General features: G+C 35.8%; 1 protein-coding gene across 4 annotated transcripts in view; it reads left to right on the forward strand.

Moving 5' to 3' along the window:
- LOC115209131 overlaps positions 1–14344 on the forward strand; it is an 85538-nt gene that overhangs the window by 57153 nt on the left and 14041 nt on the right. For all 4 annotated transcript variants that reach the window (XM_036506346.1, XM_029777281.2, XM_029777297.2 and 1 more), the window contains 7 exons: positions 398–499; positions 3069–3167; positions 4192–4263; positions 5720–5748; positions 7253–7313; positions 8528–8586; positions 12390–12450. In XM_036506346.1, coding sequence (XP_036362239.1) covers positions 398–499; positions 3069–3167; positions 4192–4263; positions 5720–5748; positions 7253–7313; positions 8528–8586; positions 12390–12450 — 483 coding nt within the window. The remainder of the gene's footprint in view (positions 1–397; positions 500–3068; positions 3168–4191; positions 4264–5719; positions 5749–7252; positions 7314–8527; positions 8587–12389; positions 12451–14344) is intronic.

The following is a 14344-nucleotide window of genomic DNA, read 5'->3' on the forward strand; positions in this document are numbered from 1 at the left end:
TTCACTGTCACTTCCATCCTCTTTGAAAAAAATACTACCACTTCCATTAACTAACATCCTAGCAGTATCATCACCACAATGAACTGTTAGTTCTCAGTGTGTGTGTGTGTGTGGGCATGTGCATATATGTGTGCATGATTTTACTTCCTTGTTGAAGATTTCAATTCATCAGTATTTTTCTTTTGTTCTTTTTCTCTCCTGTCTTTCACTGTTAACATCTCATCCAACAACTCTACATCTACTTGTAGTACATTACCAGGGACAGGTTCAATTCATTGCTATCTAGATAGCAATGAATTGAAACTGTTAATTGACACTATTAACTGACATTTTTCTCTATCTAAATTTACAGTTGTATTATTTTGCAATTAATTTTTTATACACTTCAACTTTACAGAAATTCTTTAATCCTGGTATAGAAAACATTCGCTTTAATAATGGACTAAATGCCGTGAAAGATGAACATGTGCAATCAGTTTGTCAGAAGATTCTAGAAGAGGTTTGTATTTCATTTTTTTTATACGTATTCTTTAATATTGTTACCTTGTTCCTTAAAATTGAGATAAAATATGTACTATTATTTCTGATTTAATATATGAAGTTTGTCAAAAGATGGTCATTCGTTGATAGTTCATATACAGTATTTGAGTATGTAATAGTGTCTTTGTGTACAATAGACTATCTATGTGTTGACAGATTTAAGTTTGAAGGCATGTTTTTTAGAATCAAGGACCTGGAGTTCATTGTTTAAGTAAATAAATAAAAATAATGTTGTGGTGGACATCCCCAAGTGAGAAGTGGGCTGTTCCACTACTGATAAATAGTGAACAGACACAGCAAGCAGGATCAGTTTGCAAGGTACGCTGTTTGGGCCAGTCATGCAGACAACGAAATACGTCGTCATAATGCGGGTCATATCAGTGGCAATGAGGAGTCAAACTACACACAGTGGCAGATAAGACTAACACAGAACTGAACTACACAAAGTGAAAAATAATATAAATCTGTTTGTAGTATTTCTGTTTGGTCGCTATGTGTTAGTAGCACTACCAGTGAACAATGTATTACATGCGGCATTCTGAAGAGAAAAATAATTCTGTGTGGAAGAAAAATAATAATAATAATTAGTCCATGTGAAGGATTTAAGTCAGGTCACTGTGTGTTGGTAGTGCTACCAGTAAACAATGTAGACTGGTACTACCTGTGGCATTCTAAAGAGAAAAATAATTCTGTTTGGGAGAAAAAAATAATAATCATGATAAGTTTGAATAAAGGATTTAAGTCAGGTCACTATATGTTAGTAGCACTACTGGTAAACAGTGTAGACTGGTACTACCTGAAGAAAAAATAATAATGTTGTGTGAAAGAAAAAATAGTTTCAAAGCAGTGGGGTGTTGTGACAGACACCCCCAAGTGAGAAGTAGGCTGTTCCACAACTGATAAATAGTGGACAGACACAGCAAGCAGGGTCAGTCAGCAAGGTTTTTTTTTTTTGTTGTGGCAGTGTGTTTTTCTTGGTTACGTTGAAGTAAGTGGTTATATTGTTATAATTGTTAAAGGTCTCTTCTTGTTCTTGGTTGAAATTGCTGTTTTAACTAACAAGTTTTTGTTGAAATGTGTTTTTCCTTCCCATTTATGGGAGAGCTGGAGAGAAGAAGTGAAATGGAAACTGGACCAGCAAATAGCCACAGTTATGTGGCTGCAACTGGTAGAGGAATAGAGGTAGAAGCCTTCGAAAAGGACAGTGATATACAAAACACTGAAGGTTTCGACAAGGAAAATTGAAATAGCTATGCTAGAACACATTGAGAAGTGTTTAAAAGAGATCAAAAAGGTCACCACATTTATAACAAGAAGAAGAAGATATAGCACAGTAGAAGTGCGATTTACAAGTGAAGAAGAAGCAATAAAGCACTCCGCTGTTGCCATAAAGACAGAAGAGTAGGTGCTCCTACCAACATACTGTGGCAAGTGAGTTGTCAGAGTAAGGGTGGGAAAAGTACCACCAGAGTTGGATGAAACATAGTTGGTTGCCGCAGTATGGTGGAGGATGCAAAAATCCTAAGAGTAACAAGAACCAAAAGAATGAACTAGTGGGGATACGGAATCGAGATGGCAGTACAAGCAAGCGTGAGTGACATGAATAAAATTCCAGAAGAAATTATCCTACCCGAAGATATGAGATTGAGAGTGGTAATGGAGGGTAGGCCTCCCATATGCAACCTGTGTGGCAAAAAAGGCCACATGAAGGTGAGGTGCCCCTGGAGAGAGGAGAGGTAACAACAGATGGAGCAGTCTGAGGAGCAGAAGAAGGTGAACAATGTGGTCCAGGAAGATGAGAAGGAGACAACAGGAATAGAGGAGGAATTTGAAGGGGTTAAAAAATGAAAAAGGAAAGAAAGAATGAGCTCTCTGCCAGAGGGACAGAAAAAAGAAAAAAAGCAGAAAAAGAGGTGGAGAAGGAAGCCGTAAAGGTGGTTGAAAAGAAAGTCGTAAAGGAAATTGAAAAGGAGGTCGAGAAAAAGGTAGAAAAGGAGGTTATGGAGGAGGAGGAGGAGGAGATAGAAGCAAGCATACTAGAGAACAGCAAAGAGAAGAAACAGCGGCGCTAAGAGTGGAGCATGGCAAACAAGCAAGAAGGCAAAGAAAACATAGCTGAAATTTCATGACAACGATTATACAGAATATATTTATATATATTTACTCTTGTATACACTTTTATTTTACATTAGTGAAGCAGAGAAATTCTGCCACTCATCAGGTCATTGTTATATGATGAAAGCTGTTGATACTTTATATTGTACTGTCACGAAAGAGCACAAAAGTGAATATAACAGTATTTGTGATTTTAATGGATTTCATCATTTCATAATTCTTTTGGGATTTTTCCACAATTCTTTCATGACTCCCCCACAACATTTTCAAGACTTTTCCCCTACTCCTCCATAATGTGATTATTTTAGCTTTAACACATACTCTCATATCAGGTCATTTGCCATGTAGGTACATCTCCAAAGTAAGAATTAGCATTTAATAATAAAAACTTCTTTTCTGTTTTTTTTTCTCAGGCTAAAAAGATGTACGTTCCGGATCGTCAAAATATAAAGTATGATAAAGCACCCGTTGAGAATGTATCTCAGCTAATAACAGCTGGCAGTTCTAAACGAGTAAGTTTTACTATTTGGATATTTTAATATAATCTCAAACGCACAATTTCACTCATTAGCAATTATTTTTGATATTTCTATGTATGTTTGATTACTAGCCGTTTGGAAATTAATCAAGTATTTTGAAAGCTTTAGTAAAATAATTTTATTCATTAATTGGTATACTAAGCTAGTGTTTGGAACACAATAACAGAATGTTTATTCCATAAAATTACGTTTTTAATTTAGGTAATGAGCAAGGAATGAGCTGGCAGAATTCTTAATACATTGGACAAAATGCTCAGCAACATTTCTTCCAGCTCTTTATGATCTGAGTTCAGCTCCCACCAAGATCAATTTTGCACTTCATCTTTTAAGGGTTGATACAATGAAGTATCAGACAAGTACTGGGATCAGTGTAATCAAATTGTCACTCCCTTCAAAATTGCTGGCCTTGTGCCAAGATTTAGAAAGAATTTATATAGTGAACACATTAAAATAGGTGGTCCCCAATGAAAGAACCAGCTGCAACCCCCAGCTCCTTGGTACCAAAAGGGTTAATATGACTAAACGGATATTTAAGATTGCACAATTTATCATAGGATATCATTTGTAATTTTATTTTTAAAATGTTTCATGATTTAAAGGAAATGGACACTCACTTATAAGTACATGTTTTAACTGTGAATTTACAGATCAATTCTTCTGCATCCTTCAAAATCCCATGCTTCTCAAAATTCATCTTCACTTCTGACATGCCTAAGTATCCTTTCCTTTCTCTGGCTCTTTTACAGTTCATTTCCCTGTCTTCTTGTATTTTATTCTAATTTACTGTGTATATACTTTTAGATTTCATTGCATCTTTCTTTTCTTGTCTTATTGCCACTTCCTAACCCCTCTTTTATCCTTTTTTTCAACAAGTTGTAGGCCCCTGAGCACTTTATACAAGAAGCTCGATATTGCTATATTGATCATCAAATCATTAGTAAATTCATTATGTCTATGTATTTCTATGATTTTTATAATAAGTTTCTTTTTATTTCAGTCTACAGTTAACCGCAAAAGACGATCCTCAGACACTGATTCAGACATTGCTATTCCAGTCCAAAAGAAAAAGGTAAAGCTTTGAATTTTCTCACTTTTATATTGGTTCTTATTGTTTATTCTTAGGTAAACCCTAATTTGAGCAAACCTATAGTCAGAGATATTCTGGCATTGACCATCTCATGTTTTTGTAAATCCAACCCTTTATAAGATGGTAGGGTATGATTTGGTGAAATTTGGGTACTATTTCTAGCAAATCAAGTTACTCTGAAGAGCATATGTGGGGAGTGCTCTTAGTGCCTCAGTACTTGAGAACCTGGGAGAATACACAGCATTGAAAAAATAACAACTCATTAATTTTACAGATTTATGTTAGATTATTAACAATAAACACATTAGAATGTTTGGATTCATAACCATGTAGTAACTCACTTTCCCATATGCTTCTCTATGTGACTTACAAACTGATCATCATCACCATTAAGCATTTTCACACACGCACTTACACAAGGCAGACTTTTAGATTCCATGCAGTAAATCCACTCACAAGGCTTTTAATCTGCCCAAAGTTATTGTAGTAGACACTTAAGTTGCCATGTAATGGGATCAAACCCAAAATCATGTGAATGGAAAGCAAGTTTTTTTACCACATAACCATGCCTGCATCTATGCCATGTTTAAGATAAAACAAAAATGAATACAACAGTATATATTAAATTACTATTTTGATCTTAAGGCTTAAACTAGTTCTTCATGAATTTATGGAAGCTTCATCTGCAGATGATTTCAAATCTGAATGCAAACAAAAGAGCCTGTACACTCCCAGTGTAGAGATTCCTTTGTTGATTTATTTTTATATCAGTTTCCGTCACAGGTACAAAGTTACAAAGTTTGTATTTGTTAGTAAAGGTGAGTTATAATCAAAGAGTTGAGATTGATAAAACGAAACATGACCTATGAAGTTAAGCTGTAGGAAGGAGAAAAAAAAACTTAATATTGTAAATCACTTATTCTACTGGTTTACTGTCTTACCCTTGACCATTGCTTTATATTTCATTGAATTTGTTTCTTTTTATGCTTTTTATCAATAAAGAGATACACATAAAACATATATACATACTTACCTAATACATATGTATCTAGACCAGTGAAGGCATAATCTATGTCACTTAGTCCACTAAAAATAGCAGCCAAATCACACTCTATGGTCTAGTCATAGGAAGAATGCCTTTGATCACACGTTTGCTTATGCAATAACATAAATGCACATACACACACTTATGTATGTATTCATCATATGCAAGGTACTTAGAGTTTACATCTGTAAGTAAACCTTGTTAACTTTGCTACTCAAGGTCATCAACAAATTTTGCTCAATTTTTTTTATCTGATCAGTCAACTTCATCCCAGTATTTTATTTTGCTTGTCAAACCACCCACACCATTTTCTTTATATATCTTCAGAATTTAATTTGTCAGCTAAATTTTATTTTTACATGTTGCTTTCATTTTTTAAATTTATTTTCACAGAAAAAAGGCCGTCCCCCAACACATTCTGGGTAAGTTGATTTTTTATTCCTTTCCTCTTAAATTCTTTTTTTTTTATTCCTTTATTCTTTTGCTTGATTCAACCATTGTACTACTGCCCCACTAGAGTACCACCCTTTCGTTACTGTATTTATTTTCAGATGCTCTGTGTTTTTTCCAATTACTTTAAATATAACAAAGAATTTAGTAAAATAACTTAGTTATCATTAAGCTAGTTTTAGGAACATAAATTGTGACTAAGGTTTGGTGGAAGATTTTAATTCAAAACTTTTGAAAACCAGACATTTGTACTAAAGAGCAAGAGCCGGTTTCAGCCGGGTTGGTAATAAAAGGGTTAAAGAGTTTAGTCAATTTCTCTTATAAAAAATCTTTATTGCCTTCAGAAGGAAGACTGCAGGATTTAAGTCCTAAAGTACTGGGCAACCAGTCAATTATTAGAATGAGATAGCCATGTTTAGAAATTTGATTAAAAGTTTGACTGAAACAACTATGTTTAATATCCTATCTCTATGTCCTGAATACTTCTGTGCTGTAAGGCCAGTCAAATAAGGACTGATTAGGGCTATTTCAACTATGAATATTAAACATTTTCTAACCTATTTTAAACAATACACTGACTTTATTACAATTTATTTTGAAAATGATCAAGAACCAACTTTTTTTTCCATATAATGACCACTTTTATCTACATGTAAGCACTTTAAAACTGGTAGTTTTTCTAACAAAGAACCAGAGACAGTCTTGAGCTGAATGCTATCAAAAAGGTTAAAAATCATTAAATAGGACTTATACGTTTGTCTTGTTTGATGATTCAATGCAGTTGCTTATGATTTAATTGCAATATCTATAAGAATGAAGCTTAGTACAGTAATTAACTGTTCAGGTACAGTTTTTTTTTTTTATTCCTCTTCAAAAAATGTTATTAAGTATTAAAAGGGCAAAGGTCAAGAATTTCGGGTTAAATGAAGACTGCTGTATTAGATATTCTATGGTGTGTGGCTTGATGCCTCACATCTAAATGTGTTCTGTTTACTTCTTGTATCTCATAAAATAATCATTAGTAATGCATTAGTCAATTCAAAGGGTTCTTATACATACACAAAAGAAATCTTTACACATAAGGCATGTTGCCTGCTTTACCATAGTCCACTTTCCTGAAAAATGTCCCAACCACATTTTTGACTGAACAATGATGTCATGTTACAATGTTGCTGTTTAGCATCCAAGTTGCTCCCCCACTATTTTTTTTTTTTTTCATAAAAAGTATATACCAGACTGACTATGTTATCCAATTTGTCTTTTTAAGACAGTAGGGTGTAGTTTGAAAGATATTTAGCTGTTATTTCTAGCTGATTGAGCACTCACATGGAGGTTCTTTCATTGGCTAATGGACTATGTCGCTAGATTCTAAAAAATATTACTCTACATATTAGAATAGGAAAATAACATGCAATGCTGTTAAAAAAGACTATTAATAAACTGATTTGTGGAATCTCATTTCCGTTTATTTCTTAGGAGAGTAACACCTCAGAAATCTATGCGTTCTGTTGAACCACTCAAGAGAGAAGGGCCAAAGGTAAGCTTATATTGCATTTTTTAAATGTATTGATGATGCTACTTCTTAAAGTGTTTAATTCACATGTAAATTAACATGACTCAAGGTCTTTTAGTTGTAGGATCTTCAAAATAACTTTATTAATGTACTGAATTAAAACAATGCAAAAAAATGTTAAAAGTTGATGTATTTTTGAAAAATATTTTTCAGTTCCAATCATACTTTCTCTTCAGGCAAGGAGGTCCTGTATTTTTGCTGTATATTGAAGCATTTTAAGTGGTTTTCTTGTATATTCACATAGACCTGTTGACTATTTTTAACCACCTTCCTTGTACTGATTTGTGTTTTGTTTCTTACAAACTGAGATACACATTATACTTCACCTGTCTATTTAATGGATGCTGTAGCTAACTTAACCTGTCTTTTATTTTCTATTCTATTCAGTTCATTGTCAGATGTTTGAACAATATTTGATAGTTGTCTTCCATTATTATAATATTTCTGAAGGTGGCGAGCTGGCAGAATTGTTAGCTTGGCGAGCAAAATGCTCAGCAGCATTTCATCCATCCTTATGCTCTGAGATCAAATTCCGCCAAAGTCAACTTTGCCTTTCAACCTTTCGGTGTTGATGAAATAAGTACAATTTATACACTGGGGTTGATGTAATTGACTATCCCCCACCCACAAAATTCCAGCCTTATGCCTATAGTAGAAAGGATTATTATATTTCTGAAGGAAGCAAGCTGGCAGAACCATTAGCATGACAGGCAAAATGCTTAGTGACATTTCTTCTAGCTTTATGTTCTGGGTTCAAATTCCACCGAAGTTGACTTCGCCATTTGTCCTTTTGGGGTTGTTAAAACAAGTACCAGTTCAACATTGAGATCAATGTCCTCAACTTACTCTCCTCCCTTAACAGACATTGCTGGCCTTGTACCAAAATTTTAAATCAATATTATGATATATCTCTTAGGCTTTTTCTATTTTAGTTAAGAGTTATTGAAAATGTCTCTATCCTCTATATACATTTGTGCTCATTCTAGAAAACATTTTTATAAAATTAAACAAAAGAAAAGTGAGGGAACAGCAAAGAAGGTGTATAAGTTTGTCACTCAGGAAAAATATAAAGTTTATTAGGCTTTGGTCATTGTTCTGACCATCATATTCTAAACTTTTGATACACTCTTTTTACAAATATTCTACATAAAAAAATTTGTCTTACTTTTTAATTTCAGTGGGATCCAGAGCGCCTAATTTCAGAAACACTATTTGTAATGGGTGCAAGGGCCAATAAGTAAGTAAAATGAATTTTTGTTTAATTAATTAATTTCAGCACACCCTTCCCACCCCCATCACCTGTACCAGAAGTCTCTATCTTCCAACCTCTATCAGATGTTTCTCCCATGAACACCTCCAAAGGCTTAATGTTCCCCCATCCAATGTTCTGCGTCATGAGGACCAAAGACAAAGTGTTTTGTGTTGCAAAACAGTGTGTGAGAGAGAATCATGATGTCATAGGAGAGAAATGTGTCTGCAAGGATGATGGCTCACTTGCATTTACTGAGACTGCAGAGAGAATGAGATGCTACTATAAAAGGTTGCTAAATGAACAGAATGAATAGGAGGAAGAGAGTCTGCTGAATGTTGACCCAACTGAGGGACCAGCTATCTGAATTAACAGTACCTTGATAGATAAAGCAATTAAGAGTATGAAGACAGGGAAACCCCCAGGCCCATCAGGAATCACCACAGAGATGCTTATAATATCTGGCAGTGTTGGCTATAGTCTAGTCACCTGTATAGTCACTCAGGTGATACATGAAGGAGTCATACCTAATGACTGGTGTAGCAGCACCATAGTCAACTGCTATAAAAGTAAAGGTGATCCATTAGATACAAATAATTATAGAGGTCTCAAGTTGTTAGATCAGGCAATGAAAGTCACTGAGAGGGTCATAGCCCAAATAATTAGGGAGAGAGTGAGTTTAAATGGGATGCAGTTTGGGTTTATGCCAAGGTAAAGCACTACAGATGCTATATTTCTGGTAAGACAGTTGCAGGAGAAATACCTAGCCCAATATAAACCTCTGTACTTGGCTTTCATTGACATGGAGAAAGCCTTTGACAGGGTCCCCCAATCCCTTATCTGGTGGTCAGTGCAGAGGCTGGAGATAGATGAGTGGTTAGTGAGACCTGTAAAAGCCATGTACAGGGATGCTGTCAGTAAGCTGAGGGTTGGCAACGAGTATAGAGAAGAATTCCAAGTAGGGGTAGGGGCCCACTAAAGATCAGTCCTCCATTCAATAACAGAGGAATTCAAGACAGGATGCTCCTGGGAGCTTCTCTAAGCTGATGACCTTGCTCTAATAGTTGAGTCACTATCAGAACTAGAAGAGAAGTTTCAGGTGTGGAAGCAAGGTCTAGAATGAAGGGGCATTAGAGTTAATCTAGCGAAAACCAAAATCTTAGTAAGTAGGAAAGCAGACAAATCACAAATCCCTTCAGGTAGATGGCCCTGCTTGATCTGTAGAAAAGGCGTAGGTGGAAACTCCATAAGATGTACCTTGTGTAAGCTATGGATACATAAGAGGTGCAGCAATATCATAGGAAGGTTAACTGGGAAGGTAGTTTTTGTGTGTGGCAAATGCTCAGGAGCAATAAACACAGAAAATGTGCAGAAAACAGCTTCCACCACATTCCAGGGAAAAAAGCTACAAGTAGTTGATAGCTTCCGTTACCTAGGTGACTAAGTCAGTAGCAGGGGTGGGTGCTCTGAGAGTGTAGCTACTGGAATAAGAAGAGCCTGGGCAAAGTTCAGAGAGTTCCTACCTCTGCTGGTGACAAAAGGCATTCTCACTCAGAGTAAAAGGTTGACTGTATGATGCATGTGTGCAAACAGCCATGCTGCATGGCAGTGAAACATGGGCTGTGACTGTAAGCTTGCAAGGAATGAAGCTACAATGCTCCTCACTGGATGTGTAATGTCCATGTGCATACATGACAGAGTGTAAACACCTTGGATAGTTGGACATAAGAAGCATCAGTTATGGTGTGCAAGAGAGACGACTGCGCTTGTATGGTCATGTGTTGCATATGGATGGGGACAGCTGTGTGAAAAAGCGTCACATCCTAGCAGTAGAGGGAACCTGTGGAAGAGGTAGACCAAGGAGGATCTGGGATGAGGTGGTGAAACATGACCTTCAAACATTGGGCCTTGCAGAGGTGATGGCAAATGACCGAGATCTTTGGAGATATGCTGTGCTTGAGAAGACCCAGCAAGCCAAGTGAGACCGTAACTGTGGCCTATGCCAGTGCAACATAACCGGCCCATTTAAGAGTACCCTTCAATCATTGGGCAATAACCTGCACTTGTGAAAACCTGTTGAGTCAAGTCATTGTCGTGGCTGATGACAGTACCACCTGACTGCTCCCATGCCAGCGGTACATAAAAAGCACCATTTGAGCACAGTCATTGCCAGTGCTGCCTGACTGGCTCCTGTGCCAGTGGCACATAAAAAGTACTATTCGAGTGTGTTCGTTACCAGTGCTGCTTGACTGGCTCCTGTGCCGGTGGTACGTAAAAAGCACCCACTACACTCTTGGAGTGGTTGGCGTTAGGAAGGACATCCAGCTATAGAAACTTTGCCAGATCAGATTGGAGCCTGGTGCAGCCATCTGGCTTGCCATCCCTCAGTCAAACCTCCAACCCATGCTGGCATGGAAAGCAGACGTTAAATGACGATAATGATGATGACTTTAGCTACTGTAGTGGTAAGATTTGGAAATAAATGAAACATTACTTCATTACACAACTCTTGAATTAACAATTTGTCATTTTTCCATAGAGTTGGTGTTGTTATATGGTAAATATATGTTTGCCATGCTTTATATTCACTAATCAGAATTTTCCAGTAAATATAAGTTTGTTCAGCAGATGTTGTATGAAATGAGGGTAGGTTTTGATGATGAAAGAAGTTTCCTAAACAAGAATCTCAAATCTAAAATGCTGAACTTGCAGTATTAAAGTATACTGTAAAATTTCTCCAAAGTGATAAATAAATAATAAATGAGAAAAAGTTATTAGTATAATGTAAAATATTATAAGTAGACATAGCACATCTACACACAAAAAAATGTATCATACATACAGGCCCACACACACAGGAAATTCACAGAATTTTTGAAAAAGTAAGAAGTGGTTTAAGATCAGACAAAAGCAAATACATATGTAATCTATTCTCTATTCATAAGTTATATAATCCTTAATGTTGAAATCAACTTCAAAGAAATGGTTTTTATATAAATATTTTTTAAAACATTTTAGTTAGTTTTTATGTGGTGTAGGGAACAAGAACTAATTATCTAAATTAAGAATGCATACTGATCAGCAATTCTACAATTTGAACATTTCCCTCATAGAAAATAGTGTATTCTTCGGTGCTATTTTGAATGCTTCATTCAATAGATTTCTGTACCATTTATATGTGAAATAGCCTTTATTCATCGGAGTTAAATTAAATAGAACCATTTGGCATTTTTTCTTTTATTACTGAATTTTTTTAAAAACAGGAATATTTGGTCTGTTGACTTCATTTAAGCATTTTTTAGTGTCAGAATTTTTGTCGCACTAATTATGATTTTGTCACAAGGTTCCACTGTGACAAAGTGAAGTTAAGTTTTTGAATGGTTAATATGTGTCTTCCACGTTGTAATTGATCATGTAATTATCTTAGATGCAAATGATAGTATTAAATTAAGGAAGATAAAGATTTTATTTTAAAATATGTTTAAGTAGCAATCAAGACAATTTTACAGTTGCCTATGAGCCATTTTAGCTTAGAAAGTTCAAAAGAAAAATGTGTATTATTATGATGTTTATAATATTAGTTTAAGAGGATTAACTTAAATTTAATTAAAATTTTAGAAAATACAATTTTTATATTTTTAAAGTGATTTTTATTAATAGCCATTTTCAATTCAGACACCAAAGTCGTATATATATCATCTTCAATATCAAAAGAATGAACTATATTTTAATATAGTTGTTCTTTTAAATGTATTCCATGTTTTAATTTTTCTTTTTTCTTTTTCTTTTAGAGCTCTTGGATTTGGTGCAACAAGAGGTCGACTATATATAAAGCATCCAGAATTATTCAAAGTAAGTTCTCTTTGGTTCGTTCTATATTCATTGATTTGTTCCTTTTACTTAATTGTCTTCTACTCTTGAAGTTGTTGTTTTGTTGAAAGATGGCATTTCTACCAAGACTGTTTTAGAGGAGTGATTTTGCATTGGCCCCTCCCAATGCAAGACTTTGACTGAATACAGAGTTAAAGTCTTGCCATGTGGTTGGAAGAGGCCAATGGGAAATCACTACACTAAAATAATCCTGAAATTGGTAGGATTGGCAGAAATGCTAACCAAACCAATGAGGCAACCTGTGGTTGCTCATTCTGATTGTAATACCAAACAGATTTCCCTCAAATCATATCCTCACATCTTAAAAACAGTAAGACATATTGAATACACTATACCTAACAATAAAAAAGAATGGATAGTCATGGCTGGAAAACTCTTAACTATGAATTTGCTCATCAGAGTGGACTTGGTACTAAACAATTATAAACTAACAAAATACTCAACTCATATGAAATAGTCCTGTTGGTGACTTCAGTGAGATATCCAAATTTTGGTGTGTTAGCCATGGACACATTATAGTACTAGAATATGCATACATAAATTTGTGTTTTGTGTAAGAAAAATTGCTTTTTCTCACATATCGTTTGTTCATTTATTTGGTTTTACATCCATTTTTCCATGCTAGTATAAGTTAGTGGACTACACATTGTTGAAGCATTGTTTTACAGCTGGATGCTCTATCTGCTGTTAATCTTTGTCTGTTTTTCTCAAGCAAGGGAATATTTCATTTTCCATGTCTTTGAAAGCACCAAACTACCAGACAATTTGTTGATGGGGAAATGGTAACAGAGAACACTGACCATAACTCATAGAAATGTAGAATGTAAACATTCTTAGATATGTGCACGCATGTACTTACACATAGGCGCAGGAGTGGCTGTATGGTTGGTAGCTTGCTTACCAACCACATGGTTCTGGGTTCATTCCCACTGTGTGGCACCTTGGACAAGTGTCTTTTACTATAGCCTCGGGCTGACCAAAGCCTTGTGAGTGGATTTGGTAGACGGAAACTGAAAGAAGCCCGTCGTATATATGTGTGTATATATATATATGTATGTGTGTGTATATGTTTGTGTGTCTGTGTTTGTCCCCCCCAACATCGCTTGACAACCGATGCTGGTGTGTTTACGTCCCCATAACTTAGCGGTTCGGCAAAAGAGACTGATAGAATAAGTACCAGGCTTACAAAGAATAAGTCCTGGGGTCGATTTGCTCGACTAAATGCAGTGCTTCAGCATGGCCACAGTCAAATGACGGAAACAAGTAAAAGTGTAAAGAGTAAGAGTATATAAATACTGTGTGTGTGTATCCCGCTCAGTTGCACGGTCTTGTCTTGTGGCTATTTGATGATTTCACTAGTTCTGGTGCCACAAAAAAACAGTACTCAGCATCCAATACCCTCTATGAAGTGGTTGGCATTAGGAAGGGCATGCCAGAGAGAACATTGATCGTAGCAGGTGGAGAAGGATTGTGCATGAGGGGACAGCCACTTTTGAGAAATCTCGAGTTGCACATGAGAAAGTAAGGAGGGATGTCAGGAAGGGCATCACTGTTGCACTTCCTGAAGGGAAGGGTCTTCCTTTGTTGCTGACATGCAATGTCTGTGCAAGACCCTGCCTCAGTAAAGCTGGACTCAAGAGTCATCTTCGTAGTCATAAAATAAGACAGATGAATGACAACCTGGCCACTGGTGGTGGTGTAACACACCATGCTAATCATATCTGTCGGGCATGTGGAAGAGAGTGTAATTCGGCAGGAGGACTTAAATGACGTGCAAAGGTACATGAAGCCCAGTTACAACTACAGCCGGCTATTACCAGTAAAGGTTTTAGGTGCCAATTTTGTACAAGACATT

This window comes from Octopus sinensis, linkage group LG1 (assembly GCF_006345805.1).
Source record: "Octopus sinensis linkage group LG1, ASM634580v1, whole genome shotgun sequence".
NCBI classification, from domain to species: Eukaryota; Metazoa; Mollusca; class Cephalopoda; order Octopoda; family Octopodidae; genus Octopus; species Octopus sinensis.